The following is an 18,331-nucleotide window of genomic DNA, read 5'->3' on the forward strand; positions in this document are numbered from 1 at the left end:
CTGGATAAAAATGGGAAGTCTATTAAAAGCACATTCTTAAATGTCAGTGAGGCTTGCTGGTTTTGCTTTCCAACTAAAGCAAACTGAAGGATAAACCATGGTGAGTGGAAGACTTATGTCAGCTGATAAAAGTTCAAGGGGTGGCAAAATAACAGCAACTTCTGAAAAACTATACGTTTCATTGTGCTAAGGGTTGCACTTCTTAGTGCCAAGTGTTTGCAATATGCATGGCTATATTTTGTGGAAACAGTGTCCTTTATAACCAAAGTAATATCAATTAAAATTAATTTTAAGTTTATTTTCTCCTCCCCCCCCCCTTCCAGGTACAGTCTACTCTGCAGTATAGAGGCATTATGTACTCAGAGTGGAGGTCCCTACATCTTGTACTTCAAAATGATAAGGGTCACACCAGTGTACTTCACAGCTATCCTGACAATGTGGGGAGAGAAGTGGCAAATGCTGTTGTGCGTCCCCTTGGCCAAGTCTTAAATGCTCCATCAGCAGCTGGCAGTGAGAGTTTACTGAAAACAGACAAAGAAGTGAGTATACATCTGCAAAACCTGTAGTTCCCCAGTTGAAGTACATATAGTCTCATCATTACAGGCATTTAAGAGGGCTATAAAGACCCATTTGTTTAGAACAACCTTCTCATTTATAGTTTCTATGATGTTCTGGTTTGATTTGGTGCTGAGATAATTTTAAAACTTTTTTCTTTCTTTTGTAAGACTGTGTGTTGCTTATATGGCTGTGTTTGTTGGTATTTTATTGTTAATTGCACTGTTCTTTTATGGTAGGGATGGGGAACCTGTGGCTTTCCAGAGGTTGCTAGGACTACCTTTTGTATCCCTGACCATTGGCCATACTGGCTGGTACTGAAGGGAGTCCAACACCATCTGAAGGACCATAGGTTTGCAAGCTGTGCTACATGGCAGTAATTTAGTCAGATGTAGTGCTCATTATATGTGATATGTTGGAAGTCGTCCTGTGAGGGTTTAACCATAAAAAGTGGCATAATAGTATATCCGATAAGTAGATTGGCCCAGCAACTCTGTGTGCAAGCACCTTATCTCTCACACAACACAAAGTGTGATCTTGGCATGAGCAGCCTGGCTTGAACGTTAAGGCAACTTAACTTAAGGAAGTTAATGGAATTTACCTGATATTGGGTGATTCTTCCAGGAGACTCCCATCTCATGTTATTTGGGAGGGTCCTACCTTCTCGAGAGGCTCTTTGAGGTCTTCAAGTGTATGTGGGGCAAGAGGGTACAGAAAACAATCCTGTACCCAGTTAACTGGGAGCCCCCTTCAGCTGAGTGGGATTTACTCCTGAGTAAACATGTGTAAGATCCAAAGTTGGGTGTATGCTATGGTATTTCCAGATTTAAAATAATACAGTCATACCTTGTGTTGCATTCGCTGCGGGTTGCGAACGGCACGGGTTACGAATGCAGCAAACCTGGAAGTAACGGAATGGATTACTTCCGGGTTCGGCGGGTTGCGCATGCACAGACGTGTCAAATGACATCACGTGCATGTGCAGATGCGCCGAATTGCGACCTGCACATGTGCAGAAGCGGCGCTGCAGGTTGCGGACTGCTCCAGATGTGAACGGGGCTCCGGAACAGATCCCGTTCGCATCTAGAGGTACCACTGTACTGTTGTTAGAGAATGAATTTTCTGTTATCTCTTACTGTATATCCATTAGTTACAGGTAAGTAGCTGTGTTGGTCTGCCGTAGTCGAAACAAAATAAAAAATAATAAAATTCCTTCCAGTAGCACCTTAAAGACCAACTAAGTTTGTTATTGGTATGAGCTTTCGTCTGCATGGAAGTGTCCAGAAGTGTGCATGCACACGAAAGCTCATACCAAGAACAAACTTAGTTGGTCTTTAAGGTGCTACTGGAAGGAATTTTTTTAATTGTTTATTTTGTATCCTTTGTATTTCTAGTGTTAACAGTGCTTTGTTGTGGTGCCAGTTATCATTTGGAAGCGTTTACCAAATGGGGACACGTTTAAAATATGGTCATGTAACTTTCCACTTCTTCTTCTCTTAGGTAAAATGGACCATGGAGGTAGTTTGTTATGGACTGACCCTCCCTTTAGATGGTGATACTGTAAAGCACTGTGTTGATGTGTATACAGACTGGATTATGGCTCTGGTCTTTCCTAAGGACTCAATTCCTCTACCTGTTATTAAAGAACCAAACCTTTATATTCAGAGCATTCTCAAACATCTACAAAATCTATTTGTACCAAGGTGAGAGCAGTGGAGAGTGAATTATTTCATGTTGGCAGCATGATTACAAGCCAAGTGTAATAGTAAACAGCAGACATTTATTTAGAAGTGTAGTTTAAAAAATTGTTGTATTAACATGCAGGGTAAAAGAGCCCCATAATCTTCTGCTTTGGAGGTTGGATTTTAACACTTGTGTATTTAAGAAAGCATATGTCCATAATTTGCAGCTGCAAAAAAGAAAAAAGAGAGGGGGGAAAGGATTTGAGAGGATGCATGCTCTCTCTGGTGAAGATGTCAAAGCTGGAATAAAAAGTTCATTTTGAAATTATCCAAATTTTAATGCCCATATCTCTGTTGCTGGATTTTGCGCTAATTGAAGTTGAAGCTTATTTGTCTTTCCTTTTTGTTTTTGTTAACATTTAAATTTGTTGAGCAACAAAAAAGCAAAATGTATGTCTCTACTGCAGCAGGAAACGATGAACAGAGAAAAGAAAGCTGTCTGAGAATGTAAAATATTTATTTTAAAAATCTATACCCTACACATTTTGAAGTATTGGGAACAGTCCCTGAAAAATAGTTTATCAACAACAACATTCTGTTACTCTCAAATATAATTGTCATCTACATTAATTCTTGCTTTGGGTACACTATAAGGGTGGAGGAAAGTGGGTTTTTATAGCCTTTCTGCTTTAAGTATGTGGATTAATCTCTATCCTGAGCATTAGGCAATTTGAATACTATTGCCATGTGAACAGTATGAATGCACAGATGTACTTGTGGTATGCAGAAACACAGACCCTGCATTTTCAGTGTCTTCTGTACAGACTGCATGGCAATTGGGATACCTAGGGCAGCCTAGTGGCTTGAAGAAGAAGCAGAACAAGAATCTGTTTGCCATTCAGTTTTCCCTGTAGGCAGGGAGCGAATGTCAGGGCAATCCATTGCCTGTTGGCTCCAGCGAAGTCTGGTGGCCACTGGCCACCAAAGAGCAAACAAGCTGCAGGCAGCTTTCATATTGGCATGCAAACATCACAGTTCATTTACTTAGATTTTGCTGCCCTTTGGGCTCCACTTCAGCTGATGCAATTTACTATATTTGCAATAAGGCTACCTCAACACAAGCCTAATGCAAACCAACACTCATGTATTCTGGCTCACAGGAGTAGCTCCTGCCTGTCCTGGACAGTGAGAACAGGAGATTTATTGTTCCCCTGTTAGGCCCACTATATGGGATTGGTAGTTTGTGTTCAACCTGGTGGATTACAAACTATCCTGGTCTATTGTGAATTTAGATGTTTTGCAGATCTTTTGAAGATGAGTGGCTTTTCTAAGATTGCGTGAAGATAGTTTAGCTCCAGCTTCATTTAAAAACAATTCTTATTAGAGGTGCAAAACATCTATTGTAAGAATGCCTCCAATCTCTTGTCTAATTTATCTTTGGCTGAGGGAAAGTACTCTATTTATGCAGGTGTAAGTAATGTTTTTCTTCTTCTACAGGCAGGATCAGGGTTCCAGTCAGATTAAACTATGTCTGCAAGTTTTGAAAGCTGTCCAGAAATTGGCTCGTGAGTCAAGCACTATGTCTAGAGAAACATGGGAGGTTTTATTATTGTTTCTACTACAGATTAATGATATTCTACTGGCAGCTCCAACAGTGCAAGGTTTGGGTCTTTACCTTTTCCCCATAACTGTTTAAAGTGTGTGGCTTTGGCCTGAGTGTGACAATTTAAGAGCCTTATCTTTTTTCTTCCCCACCTTTCAAAATTTAGAGGGACTATTGTCATGAAATGAATTATTATTATTCTCCAATTTTGATTCTGTTTAAAGTCTTAATTTGGCATTGCAGCAGGAATTGAATGATACTTCCATTTCTGTTACCATTTAAAGCAGATGCCACTTTTACCGACATGTTGTTGCTAAGGCCCTTTTATTACCTCTAGTTTATTCATTCACAGATGCTCTAGGCAGTGATTTCTAGGCTTCAACACTGTCATGGGGAGTGGAGCCGCCCTCTGACAAGCAGCCATCTTTTCTTGTAATGCTGAAGTAGCAGGCAGAGCTTGTGCCAGCAGTTGTGCAGCGCTCTTCCCCAACTTCAAAAATGGGAGGAAAGATGATGGTGGTTTGATAGCTGCGTGGCCAAGGTACCTGGAGAGCCTTGGCCATTCAGAGTCTAATGAGCAAAAAAATCCCTCTTTCTGCTAAGTTGGCTGTAGCCTAAAAGCTATTCAATATGCCTTCAAACAACAGTGCACAGATCTGACATACTGCCTCTCTGCCTGCTTTCCCTTGAGAAAGGCAGAAGGGGCTTGCTCAGAAAGAAGGGGCACAGGGCTTGACAGGCAGGGGGATGGTGGCTCCAACTTCTATCTTGTCTAGCACCGAGAAGCTGAGAAAGTGTCCTGGCTGTGGATCCATCCACTTGTTACTGTTTTCTAATAAGTTTGAAATCTTTAGGCATAAATTAAGGCTGCCGTATAGTGCATACTATACAGCAGCCTTAATTTGAGATGGTTGGACAGTGTATACGGCAGCGTTAATTTGAGATGGTTGGACAGTGTTCTCGAAGCTACTAACATGAGTTTGGCCAAACTGCGGGAGGCAGTGAAGGATAGGCGTGCCTGCCGTGCTCTGGTCCATGGGGTCACGAAGAGTCGGACACGACTGAATGACTGAACAACAACAACATAGTGCATACCAGTACTGCATTGTTTTAGAATTCATGCATAAATTAAAACAGAATCCCCCCCCCCACATCCATTCCCATATTTCATCTGGTTAGATTGTTCTTTCTTGTCTCCCAGTTCTTAAATTTGAAATTCTTACATTTTTAAGCGCAAGAACATTCTATAGAGTGTTCTTGACGTTCTCTACGATAGATCTCTAGCTGTGTTAACTTTTGCCATCTAATAATACACGAATTACTTATTTTAGATTCATATTTAAAAATAGGAAATGGATTTGAGGTAATTAAACTTTTTAATCACGGAAATTCTACAAACCCAAGATAATTTTAACTTTACTTATCCATTCAAATAATTGTACACTTTGCACATCAGCTTATTTTGATAAGATCCCTAATTGCTGCTTTTCTCCAAGGAATATTTGGAATTTTCTTCTTCAATGATGATAAAAGAAACCCCACAGGTATTTTTTTTTAAAGCCCTTTCTCTGTTTTATTTCTTTTGTAGGAGGTATTGCTGAGAATTTGGCAGAGAAGCTGATTGGTGTGCTGTTTGAAGTCTGGTTACTAGCCTGTTCCCGGTGCTTCCCCACACCACCTTATTGGAAAACTGCCAAAGAGATGGTAGCAAACTGGAGGCACCATTCTGCAGTGGTGGAGCAATGGAGCAAAGTAATCTGTGCCCTTACAGCCAGGTAGCTGAAAACCTATTGCTTTTTTTTTCATATGTCAGGCTGCCACTGTACACTAATTATGTGGTTATTTCCATTTTTATGTAGTGTGTTTTAGTAGAATCTCTCCCTTCACCCTCACAAATCCATCATTTTGCTACAGAAAAAGGGGGGCTGCTTTTCACTCTCAGGTACCATACTTGACTGTGCCCCATGTATTAAAAATAAGCTATGAACTTTGTTCTTGGACCTAGTTCTTACCGAGGAGGCAAAAACATGTGCCTGGGAAGTAATACTTCAAAATATAGGTCAGAGCTCCTATGATTGAATGCTCCACCATATATTTAAAAAGGATGCTTGCACATAGTAAATTGACATGTCAGGGAGATGCCTGCATTCTGACTCGGGATTACCAGCTCACTGAGTACTTGGCATCAGTGTTGGTCAATGAACTGAGGTGGAGAGAAGGGGCTCTTTGCAGTGTGTGTGTTTTTATTTTTAAGGAAGACCTGTGAGAATGCTTTCAACATTTTTGTTCTCCTTGGTTTCTGTTTAACATCCTGGTCCAAAGTGTGAACTCTTTGACGAGTGACATAACCAGACAGTATTTGTTTCTGGTATAGCTGTTTCTTGTCACTTTTGTATGTAGTAAATGGCAAACTCTGTGTCTCACTTGCACAAAACAAGTGAGCATGATTGTAATATCTCATGGTGATGCCTGGGGAATGGTTTAGGATGACACATGGGCTTCTCTCCACTGGCCTCCACCAGTGAGGTGGATTCCAACCTGGAGGAAGCCCCATACTTCACCATAGTGAGAGGGAAGCAGATATCCCCAATGAAATATGGATGCATCATTTATAATTAGGCAGAGTGAAATCATGCAGAACTTCAAGCTCACCGATAGCCTGACTTTTCCTCCAGATTGCTGCGTTTTACATACGGGCCATCATTCCCACCTTTTAAAATCCCCGATGAAGATGCCAGTCTGATTCCTCCTGAAATGGATAATGAGTGTGTTGCCCAGACTTGGTTTCGCTTTTTACATATGCTGAGGTACTGTACATAACAAAAAGCATGCAATGTTACTAGCGTATTTATCAAAATTTGATATGTTAATGTGAATGAGTCCTTTTGGGAGTGTGGTTTATTGGAATCAGATGCTCTAGTTGTGGAAGGGGTGTATAATATTGTGGCAGATAATGCTTCACAGGTGCCTGTGACAAGATCCAACTCATAGTAGGATCAGTTCCTAGATCTGTCTGTCTAGCTTGCATGTGATAGGGGTATAGTCGTTCTGGAAATTAGTACCTGATACTTGTTTGTCTTCAACTATTCTCCTGAACATCATGTATAGTTTTGCCCTTCAACATTTCACTCATGGCTTCAAATACTTTTTGTTTGCAATTCTGTATACCCTTCATTTTGGTTCCCTTCAGATATTTAGCAGCTCCACACATGGAATAGCCTGTTTTTATCCTTGTCTCTCCAGTTGCATGGGGTCTCGCAATACTGTCTCATTTCATACTCCACAGCTGGAGGAAAAGATCATGTGCCCCAGGGTAACTGCTGCTAATAGTACTTTTAATTTGCAAAAGACTTCAGGATTTTTGTTTGCTGGGTGTAGTTGATCGCTGTTCTTATAAACAGATGCTGTCAACTTCTAAAAAGCTTCCATAAAAGTTAAAACAACTTTGAAAAGTAGTGTGAGAGAAGGTAGCTAAATAATAATAGGAATTGAATACTTGTGGCAAACATAGTACAACGATTTGTCTATCTTTTAATTGGTGGGTTTAATCATATAAAGGCTACTTGTTTTTCGACATCTCTAACTCGGAGTACAGTAGAGCTTTTTTTTTAATGAACATTTTAAAATTTCAATATTTAGTGTATTTTACTTTTTACATCTGTTAAATGTATTATGATTAAACAAAGTCTTTTCTCGCCCTTTTAGTAATCCTGTGGATTTGAGTAATCCAGCAATTATAAGCTCAACCCCCAAATTTCAGGAACAGTTCCTGAATGTGAGTGGAATGGCTCAGGAATTGAATCAGTATCCCTGCCTTAAACATCTGCCTCAAATATTCTTTCGTGCTATGCGTGGGATCAGTTGCTTAGTGGATGCATTTTTAGGTAACATTTTCTATTCTTAATTTATAGGATGTTCCTTGCCTTTTGTAGCAGCTCAGATAGATGTTAATACTTTGTATTGGTACATCTAATATTTCAGATGTTTGTCTGCAGGGCTGTTTGTTTTAATCATTACGTTCTCCTTGTCATCTGTGCAGCGACTGTATTCTATTTTCATCAGTTGGGAACCGGTGACTTCTGGACCAAATTGAGCTCCCAATTCTGGTGCCGTCTGCCCCTCTCACCTATCCAACCCCATAATCTCAAAATAGGTTTGGATGAACAGCTTTGGGGGCAACGAGACCCTTGCAACAAGATATTGGGATTTGATCTGCAACCTTCCCTATTCCCTTTTTGGAGAGCTCCCCAGCAAAACTAATTCCTAAATAGGGCTCCCATATCTTGCTTAGAGGCACTGAAAAGTAATTGATAATATGTTCAGCTAGATGCCTTAAAACCTGTCATGATTTCAACTTGTTACCTCCAATAGAGTTTCATCCTCAGGAATTTCTCAGCAGTTCTGTTTGGTGTTAATTAAAACTGCCTATTCTTGTGAAACCATAAATGCTTTTACTAAATATTCATTTTCATGAAAAACTGCTTTATGGAAATGTTTCCATTGCAGTACATAATATAGTAGCAATATAATTTCTTTTTTCTCCAGGAGTTGCTGTCTTTACAACCAGTGGGTGTGAAAGATTACCCAGATATGGTATTAAAACTTGTTGGACTCTCCTGGGTGGCAAGAATCTGGGGCAGGGGTGATGATTTTAACAGTGGTTGGGGTTTGCATCAAATCCTGGAAAGCTGCAGTATTCTGTCATGATTGAAATTTTCTATTAAATTGATGTGGTTCTTCTTAAAGACAATGCTTCAAAAGTTTCTAGTTCTATTTTAAAAAATGGTTGGCATACAGATACTCTTGCAGCAAAAAATCTGCTTGGTTGTAGCATTATGGGTTACGCATTTTAAATATGAACAGTAGGTTGGTCGTTTAAAAAATAACCACCACCCAAATTGTTAGTATTTCTTGCAATATGGTATAAGTCTCTCTCACTGTAACAAGCAGACATGTGCTATTTTAAAAACATAACTTTAATACCTTGTCCATGATTAAATATGTCTTGCAATTAAGGGGTTGAATCCAATGTAGTGCTAAGTAAATAACTCTGTTAATGCAAGCATTTTGTGCAGATTTGGGGACAACCTGGGGGCAGCGGGGGGGGGGGGAGTCTGTTGTGTAAATCCTCGTGCTAATGGAACGTGTGCATTAGATACCACCCAACCTTTCTACTGAGATATGTCTATATGCAGATTTATGACACAGCTGTGATGAAATGATCTCTGTCTTGAAGCTGGGCTGATGGACATTAGATTATGGAGAAATGATTATTTAATTTTTATACTGCTTAATATATTAAAAATATATCTATAAGCGATGTACAAAAAACTGAAGCAACAACTGACAACTTAAAATACTACAAAAATAGTTACATATAAAAATGTTACATTAATATAAAGTTAATAATATATATATATATAAATCAATATCAGTTCCTTTCCCTCCTAACACACCCTCCCTCTCAGCCCCCAGGTTCTCATCTAGGGTCCAAACAAACTCTCGGCTTACCCACAAAAGTCTCACAATGAGAAGAGTTCTTGGAAACAGTGAACATCACCCTAGTCTCTTATTCTAGACTTGCTCTTTATGGGCAGGCCCAAGGTGGATGGAACTTCCTCAGGATGCCCACAGCTGTGTCCCATCCGCTGCATGCTCCACACCCAGTTTCAGGTATAGCAGGCCTTGTTGAGTTTTCCAGAGGGTCCAAAGATAGGAAACCCACCCCCCATCCTCTCCTCCTCCTCCAGCTGCCAGAGAAGGTTGACTCCTTAACAAAAGTACAGTAAACTGAACAGTGTGGTCCTACTTTGAAGAATGCTGTTTAAAGCCTGTTGCAGTATAAGAGAGAGCGCTTCTCCTAAATTTTGAGGAAACCATATAATTCATATTAACATGGCCATTTTTTTATTTTTAATAACAAAGTCTGAATTCTTAGATAAATTGTTCCTCATAACAGAATACTGCTTCTTTATGTTTATGAAATGTAGCACAGTTCCTTTTCAATTGTGCTAATCATTGTACCAAGGCAGATGGAAGAGTACTGCCAATCACACACTTGTAAATTGCCTCTGTCCTTTTATTATCCATTACTTAAGGTTTTTTTCTGATATTCTACTTGTCAATGAAGAACTGTTGGATGAATAGCATGCACTTGTGACCTGAAAATGTTATAAAACTGTGGGTATTTAACAAACCTCTAAGTCCTTCATGCATCATGAATAGTGCTTACCTTGATGCAGATGCTTTATACTCTCCCATGAGTAATACTGAAATGTTGAAAACAGAACAAAGAGGATAATTTGCCTGGGAGGGAGATGCAGGAGAGCGCTGAGGCCTTGTTATGTAATGTTGCAATGCTATTTGCACTTAGCTGGGAGTGTAGGGTAGTATAGTGGTACCTCGGGTTACATACGCTTCAGGTTACATATGCTTCAGGTTACAAACTCCGCTAACCCTGAAATAACGCTTCAGGTTAAGAACTTTGCTTCAGGGTAAGAACAGAAATCGTGCTCTGGTGGCGCAACAGCAGCGGGAAGTCCCCTTAGCTAAAGTGGTGCTTCAGATTAAGAACAGTTTCAGCTTAAGAACGGACCTCTGGAACGAATTAAGTACTTAACCAGAGGTACCACTGTAGTAGCTTCCACAATGGTTTCTTCCATCCCAAAATTAGAGATCCTGATCTGACTTTGGTAGTCTCTGCCTGGACCTTAACTAAGAATGTACCCCAAATCTGAATACAAAATTCAAAGCAGAAAAGTATAGAAAGTTACAGATGTAGAAAGAATACTGCTTTTACCATCTTTTTAGCAAACAAGAGTATGTATTAACATTATGGCTTAACATTATGCCTGACTCAAGCTGGAGGCTTGTCTGTGAGAGATAAGCTGTGAGCCTGTTTTTAGACATCATGCTGAGCCAAACTTGCAGCAAGACTAGATGAGGAGCAAATTTGTTGTAGGCTGCTTCCAAGGAACCTGCATGCTTGCTTGATAGCACTAAGCCACAGTTGGGCTTAAGCTATATTCCTTAGCTATCTTAGTTTAATGGAAAGATATTTATCCTTTAAAAAAAGATCAACTGCAGCCTGTTTCTGCTAAATCAAAATGAATTGATAGTGGCAATAACATGGCTGGAAAGAAAGTGGCTTTCAGGTGGCCTTTGTTCCTCTTTGCTTCCTGTTGGTCTTCTTACTCTTCCCACTTTTTAGGTGCAAATGTGCGTGTTGCTCCCTTTTGAAAGGTAAGCAGCAGTCTTGTATGTAGTTACCTAAATACTTTCCTTCATCACTTTCCAATCTTAACTAAAAACTAATTTCAAAACAAGATATTTTTAACACTGGTGCTGGTATGGGAGGAATTAATGGGTATGTGTGCATTACTATTTTGCTGTTTAAATGCCCAGTGTGTTGGATTTTAAAAGAACTTAATGCTGAGATTCCCTTTTTTCTTTCAGGTATTTCAAGGCCTCGGGCAGATAGTGCTCCGCCCACACCAGTAAATAGATTGAGTATGCCTCAGACTACAGCTGTCAACACAACTCCACCTCACAACCGAAGGCATCGAGCTGTAACTGTAAATAAGCCAATGCTGAAAAACAGCACAGTGAGTATTTACGCTTAGTAAAGCAATGATTTTATATGCTTTTACGTAGGAGAAGATTGTGTTGTCAGACATGACTTGAGTATATGACTTTTTAAAAATTATTCTCTAATTGGATGATTTCCGTCTCTCATTCCAATAGGCTAACACTGCTCATGCTTCCAAAGTACAACACCAGCCATCTTCCACTTCTCCACTATCTAGCCCAAACCAGACTAGTTCTGAGCCTCGACCACTTCCTGCTCCCCACAGGCCAAAAGTCAACAGTATATTGAACCTCTTTGGATCGTGGCTATTTGATGCAGCCTTTGTTCACTGTAAGCTCCATAATGGAATTAACAGAGACAGCAGTATGACTGGTAAATATTGCCTTTCCATTCTGTACACTCCCTTCCTCCTTTGCTGGCACTTCCTACCTGCAAGATTAACTTCTCTGGCTAACCAAAACAGAAATCTGATAAAGCAGCATGATTAACTGATGTCCAATATCATGCTAACCTCTTGCTTTTCTGCATAATATAGGAGCTAAAGTAGCTAATTTGTGGTTGGGTCAAATGTTACTGCAGAAACTAAATTTAAGATTTGCCCACATCTTAGCCTGAAGAATATAATAAAGCCGAGGGAAGCATTAAAAAGCACCACTTTGGGAGCAACGTCCCATACCATGAATCACTTAAAGCTATTCATTAGTAGGGGTGGCAGGCAAGCATCATAACAGGACCTGCCTGCATTATTTGGTATTTGTTTAACTTTGCTTTTGAGAGTTATTAGTTTAGTTTTCATAAATGGCCCCACAGTGAAGCATGTGCATTCCAGTGGTTGGTCAAATACTTAAACTTCAAGGGTTCTGTAAGTTGTAGCTTTCAAATCTCCCTAACTACTGCACCAAATTCATTTTTTGTTTTCTCATTGTTTTCCTAATTTCCATTTTTGGAGCTATCCCTAGACACATGGCAGAGGTGATCTCCAACTGAGATAAATGAGTTCATTGCAGCAAATGTGTTGTGTTGGGGTTCTTAGCTGGAAACAAAAAGGCTTGTCGTCACGATCATACTATGCCAGAGTTGAATTCCTTGTTGCTCTGCCATGAAATGTTTTATCTGAATAAGACAATTCATAATAGCAAGGACTAGTGGTAAAGGTGGGGTTTCAAATCTAGCTAGTTTACATAACTTTCATTAACATCTCACAGCCTGTCTGTTCCCACGTGTGTAGAAAATATATGTCTGTCCTGGTAAATGGCATGTGTAGACCCAAGGAGCTTTTGTGGAGAATGAATTCCAGTATTCCACAGAGCTTGCACGAGGGTAGCTCAGTTGCCAAAGGAAATCAAAGCAAAACCACATCTTACATCCTCTATAGTTGTCCGCTTAACCATATAGATTTAATAGAAATCATATACAATTGTGAATTACTAACTATTGGGTTGAAAGAGAAATTACATCTCTCAAATTTGCTCTGTTCTTTCTCTTTTGAGGTCTTTTTGAGGCTTATTTAAAAGTGTTTGATCCTATGATGAAAATATAAAACAATTAGAGTGCAAATGTCAGCATTCCATTAGCAAATATCACTTTAGTTTGCTTTCCTAGTGCTCAGATTCTATTGAGAAATCTGTGGCTTTAGGGAGGCATGTTTACAAGAGTATTGAGAGCCATGTTGTCTTTTCTATGTATTGGCCATATTTCATTACTTCATCTAAATCTGATTCGGTAATACAGTTCTATTTTGACGTTGTCGAGGCAGTAGCAATAGCATCTTGTTTTTCACTCCCCAAAGGAATATGTGGTGCATAAGGAACTCTTGATAAATTGCCACACATCTTTCTCTGTCCTAGATTTATTGATATAACATGCCCATGGGGTATTGTGGAGCACGTGTCCATGATTCATTATTTTCACTTGTGTGTTATCTCCACTTTGTAGTCCTGTATCTCCTTAGTTCTTAGATAAGGGGCTCTGGTCCAATGGTAGACCCCCATGCTTTATTATTTGTTTGTTTCAATTCGTATGCCGCTTTTCCCATGTGCCCAGGGCCGCTCACAATATGACAACAAAAAACCTCCAAATAAATACATCATTCAGTAAATGCAAATTCACTTCAAAAAAAAATGACAGCCAGTAGTTAGTACATGGCAGTGCTAGCAAATAAAGTGCATAACTTTTTTTCTATAGAGCGCACATCGTACCTAGCAGGCTGGTCATATACTCTTAAAGTGCACAAGAATCACCTCTCATTCATCCTTGCAGAGAGCCACAATTTTATTGTCAACAGATGGCTTCAATCCTCTCTTTCAGTATGGCTTCTCACCCCAGACTGCCATTAAAGCCATCAGAAAAGCAGAGAAATTTAGATTGTGTATATGAAACAAGCACACCTCTTACATGGGGAGGCCTCACCCAGCATTCCTCCCTTTCCTGTCCCAAAGAATGAGATCTATAACTAACAAAACAATGAGAGTGCTCACCCACTGCCTTCTGAGGCTTCCCAAACTTCTGGCTTCATTTAAAACAAACAAACAAACATAGGTGTATAACTGCTGTGATGCCCAAAGAAAGACTTGTGACCTTCCAAGGCCCCCCTAAATTTGTCCATTAAAAAAGCTTTTTTTTAAAAAAAAAAAATGAACAGACCAATTCCATGGTCTCCTGCTGTGATTCTGTAATGCCAATTTTGGAGGGAGAACTGCCCAAGACCACTTTAAATTTGATGATGATGATAATAATGATAATGGCCACAGCCACTCCTTTGGTCACACCCACTTTTGGACTTTGTCCATGCCATCTCCCTTTACAATTGAAACATTACTTTGTTCCAATATTTTGATCTAGTGAGAGTTGTGTTTCTTCCCCCCCCCTGCAGAATTGTAGTGGAAAACTTAAGTTGAGTGCTTCATCACTTTGCAGTGTTACCTGTCTACCCATTTGCATAATCACATACTGTTTGGAATAAGCTTTCCCCCTTCAGTGTAGCCACTATTTTATTTTATTTTATTTTATTTTATTTTATTTTATTTTAATTGCTTCAAGGATTCTTTGTCATTTAAACCCTTCAACAGCAGACCAGAAAATGAATCATGCATTGATGAAAAATATTCCCTGGTGTTGATGTCTTTTTGTAACCCTTGCATCTGAATAGACAAGCAGTTGTGGCCAATGGAAAGCAAACAGTTGCTTAAAAGAAGCATTGGCCTTTTGCTGTAGGAGGTGTAGAAGGGTAATTAAAAACACCTCCAAAGTAGAATATGGAAGGTACCTGTTGACAGCAGCTACAGATTACAGAACCCTTGAAGAAATAGAGGAAGAGCCCTCACTCTCTATCTGAATTATTCTCATATTCTTAAGGGTTGCAGGGAACCCTTTGATAGAATGCAGATAAACTAGATGGCCATTCACACAGTATTTGAAGCCAGGTGGGGTGGGGTTTGGGTGAGAGAAGCTGTGGCCCAGATGTTGGAATGTAATTCCCATCATCCCTGCCTGATAGACATGCTGGCTGGGGGTTGATAGGAGTTAGAATCCAACAATATATGGAGGGCCACAGGTTTACCATCCATGTGGGAACTGCTTTGTATAAATAGTTATTTGGGATTCATTTAAAGCAAGCAATTTCTGAACAGGGCTAACATTGAATTTAACTCAGTACCTCCCCACTTCCAAATGAATCCCTTTTCATGATTGGTGAAACATTTGACACCACAATGGGAAAAATCTTCCAATGCCATCTACAAAGCCAAGCAAGGCACTTGGCTGTTTTTATACTAAGAAACTAACAGGCTGAAACCATGAGTTTCTAAGATTATTTGCAATCTTCTAGCTTTCTCTTTTCCACAAAGTGAGGATAAGCCTGAGTTCCATTTTACCCTGTACTTCCTTTGACTAAAAGGAAATGGTTGAGCCATCTTGAAGGTCTTCCTGTATGGAAATTTCAGATAACTAATGCGTGGGATAATCAGACAGTGGTGAGCTGGTTACTTGTATTTTTTTCTCCTCCACCCCCAGTGATTTCCTTATAGTGCAGATTTTCAGCTGGTGGTATATGAAATAAAGCAAAATACTGCCTGAATTGTGAAGGGGCAATATTTCTACTATAAATATTGAATGTACATTAATATAGATACCTAACCCTTACAGCAGTATATTTTTTCTAACTTTTGTTCATTGTTCTGCATGAAATCATAGTTTTAGACCCTAATGCTAATTTCCTGTGTGTTTAACAAGCCTACTAGATCATAAGCTTTGAATCAGTTTTTCAAAAACCTAAAAAGCTGCTTAACTTGTTGTTACAGTTTCACCATCTTTAAAGTATTTTATAACTACTGCTGTCCTTTGATTTGTTTCCATTTTATTTCTATTATCTTGCAGCATCTTTTATCCAAATTCTTCTTTCTTATAAATCTTGTAAGTAGGAACTAGTAGCTTCTCTTTAATTGCAGTCATTTTTTTCTTTTTTTCCATAATCCCATTTTCTTTTTCTTTTTATCATCATCATCCCTTGTAGCTTTTGCTCTTTACATGGCAAAGACAAATAACTGTGTGTGGCTTTTTAAATGGGGAAGATTGTTGGCAAAAGCAAATTAATCTGCCTGAATCAGTCCCATCATTTTCTGTACTCTAGTCTGTGATCATGTCATGAATTTAAGGACTTTGCACTAACCGTGTTCTTTTCTTAAAGCTTATTTTTATACAGAACTAGTATTTTGATTTGTATGCATTTTGCATGTAGTTTCCCCCCCTAATTATAATAATTTGCTGGATAGTTTATTCAGGACAAATATGGCTCATGGGAAGACGCATAAAGATTTGAGCTTAGCTTTATAAAAAAAGATTTTTTATTTTTAAAAAATCAGTGAAGATTTTTTTTTTTTTTAAAAAAAAATACATCTGACCTTGGCATGCTTCTAAATTTTCAATCTGTAAAATTTGTAACATCCTACAAAATCATGAGCAGAGCTTCTGTTTGTAAGACTAGCTGATTTAGGCTGTAATCCTTTGCACACTTACTTGCGAGCAAGTCTGATTTGAATTTAACGAGACTTCCTTTTGAGTAAACATGCTTAGGATCAGACTGCAAATGACTTGTGCCCGGAGTTCCCTTAATAGCATAGGCTTGCTCTTACTTAGTTGCTTTAGGATTGGTGGAATTAGACTCGTGAATGTCAATCCAATTTTATAATTCACCTTCTCTAGAAATTTCAAAGCAGCTTTCAGAAATTGGGCAAACCACTATGGAAATTACATTCTTATTGATCGCTTCCTCCTATCTGGCTGACAATGAGAATTTTTTTGTATAGGGCATCACTGACAATATAGGATTATAAATGTATGAAACTAGACTTTGGTTGAGGAAATGGAAGTCAGAGTTTCCGGATGGATTTTAAAATAAATTGATTGTATCTTGTCTTTAACCCAAAGAGATTCAGGCCCAGCTTCTACATATGCGCAGGAGCTTCCATCCTTGCTCTTAGCTTCTGAGGTCCCACCTTTTCACCATCACCCCTCGTGCTTCTCACAAAAAGGAATCCAGAAGGTGGCAGGGCTATGGAGCAGTCTCTGATAGAGCATGAAGATCTGTAGACCAAAAGGGGGCATCTTTATATGAATGTGGACGGCAGCAGCATTTTCTGTAGGGCTATGGATCCTAATCCTTCTTCCTGAATAGCACACCCTCCTCATTGGTGATCGTCCCTTTTAGGGTTTTTGTTTGTGTTTGTTTTAAGCAGCGTGAGAGGGAAAAGTCAACCACCCATTATTTTCTTCTCCCAAACACGGTTTTCGTTAAAATTTGCCCTATGTCTTAAACTCACAAAATTGCAGTCTTAGCTTCTGTAGAACAGATGGCACTAGAGTAGATTCATGACGGTTTCAAAAGATGAAGGGAGATCACTAGAGCATTTAGATTGATTTGTGCTATTGAAAGCGTAGAACTAGTTTTTCGAATGGCAAAGAATTTATGGAGCGGGCTAGGAAAATGAGTGGCATAGACCTAAAAAAAATATTAGGGACTCTATTGAGGGACCTCCTTGTTTAATGCATGTCGCTGGGAATGTGAATGGAGTCAAGGCTTCTGTGCTTGGCAGCATGGATTGTGCAGCATAGAATACTGTGGGAAGAGATGATACACTTGTGCGTGGAGATTAAAGGGATATAATTTCTCACTTCTTACTGAAGTAGTCAAATGATCCCTAAATGCTTTATAAACAGAGGCAGCAACTCAAATGCAATGAACTAGTGGCTTTTATGATGACTACATTTTACTTGATCTTTGTGTCCCAGATCCCATGAGCCTATTGAGTATGTTGACAGATATAATGAAACTCTGTGCTTCTCGTTTTGTTTTAGCTATTGCAACACAAGCTAGTGTGGAGTTTCGCCGGAAAGGATCGCAAATGTCTGCAGACGCTATGACATCCAATCCCATGTTTGATGCAGGCGAGTTTTCAGACAACTATGAATCGGGCAGAGCAGAGGCATGTGGAACACTTTGTAGGATATTTTGTAGCAAAAAGACTGGGGAGGATATACTGCCAGCCTACTTATCCCGGTAATTATTTAATCTTAATTATCTTGTCAGAAGTCCTGTTCAGGGGAACTGTTCCCGCATTCTGTCAGCGCATGACATCTGCCAATTAGCTCCGCCCTTGACATCACATACTTGAGCTATCCTGGCTCCTGGCATTTGTGCATACAGGAAGTACATCTACAGGGCGAGAGTGCTTGCCAAAGGCTCTATCTTTGCAGAAGTTTGCGTTGTACTTGCAAATGCCAGAGGACAAGGCTAGCAGGGATGTATGATGATGTGGGCAGAGCTAGTTGGCATGGCCCTCCTTGCTCATTGATTGAACACATGAGCAGTTCACCTGAGTAGGGCTTGAATCTGCTGCTGAGTATCTG

The 18,331-nt window shown here is 39.5% G+C and overlaps 1 protein-coding gene across 5 annotated transcripts in view; it reads left to right on the forward strand.

Annotated features, from left to right (window-relative positions):
- The window catches only part of RALGAPB (Ral GTPase activating protein non-catalytic subunit beta), a 52,952-nt gene that overhangs the window by 12,531 nt on the left and 22,090 nt on the right, over positions 1-18,331 (forward strand). For 3 of the 5 annotated variants that reach the window (XM_033153219.1, XM_033153221.1, XM_033153220.1), the window contains exons 2-11: positions 324-539; positions 2,056-2,258; positions 3,735-3,898; positions 5,429-5,615; positions 6,516-6,647; positions 7,546-7,724; positions 8,386-8,433; positions 11,296-11,444; positions 11,584-11,800; positions 17,780-17,981. In XM_033153219.1, coding sequence (XP_033009110.1) covers positions 354-539; positions 2,056-2,258; positions 3,735-3,898; positions 5,429-5,615; positions 6,516-6,647; positions 7,546-7,724; positions 8,386-8,433; positions 11,296-11,444; positions 11,584-11,800; positions 17,780-17,981 — 1,667 coding nt within the window. In that variant the 5' untranslated portion in view covers positions 324-353. The remainder of the gene's footprint in view (positions 1-323; positions 540-2,055; positions 2,259-3,734; positions 3,899-5,428; positions 5,616-6,515; positions 6,648-7,545; positions 7,725-8,385; positions 8,434-11,295; positions 11,445-11,583; positions 11,801-17,779; positions 17,982-18,331) is intronic. The other 2 variants (XM_033153222.1, XM_033153223.1) reach the window with 1 other exon arrangement.

The sequence above is a fragment of the Lacerta agilis genome, chromosome 6, assembly GCF_009819535.1.
Source record: "Lacerta agilis isolate rLacAgi1 chromosome 6, rLacAgi1.pri, whole genome shotgun sequence".
Lineage (NCBI taxonomy): Eukaryota > Metazoa > Chordata > Lepidosauria > Squamata > Lacertidae > Lacerta > Lacerta agilis.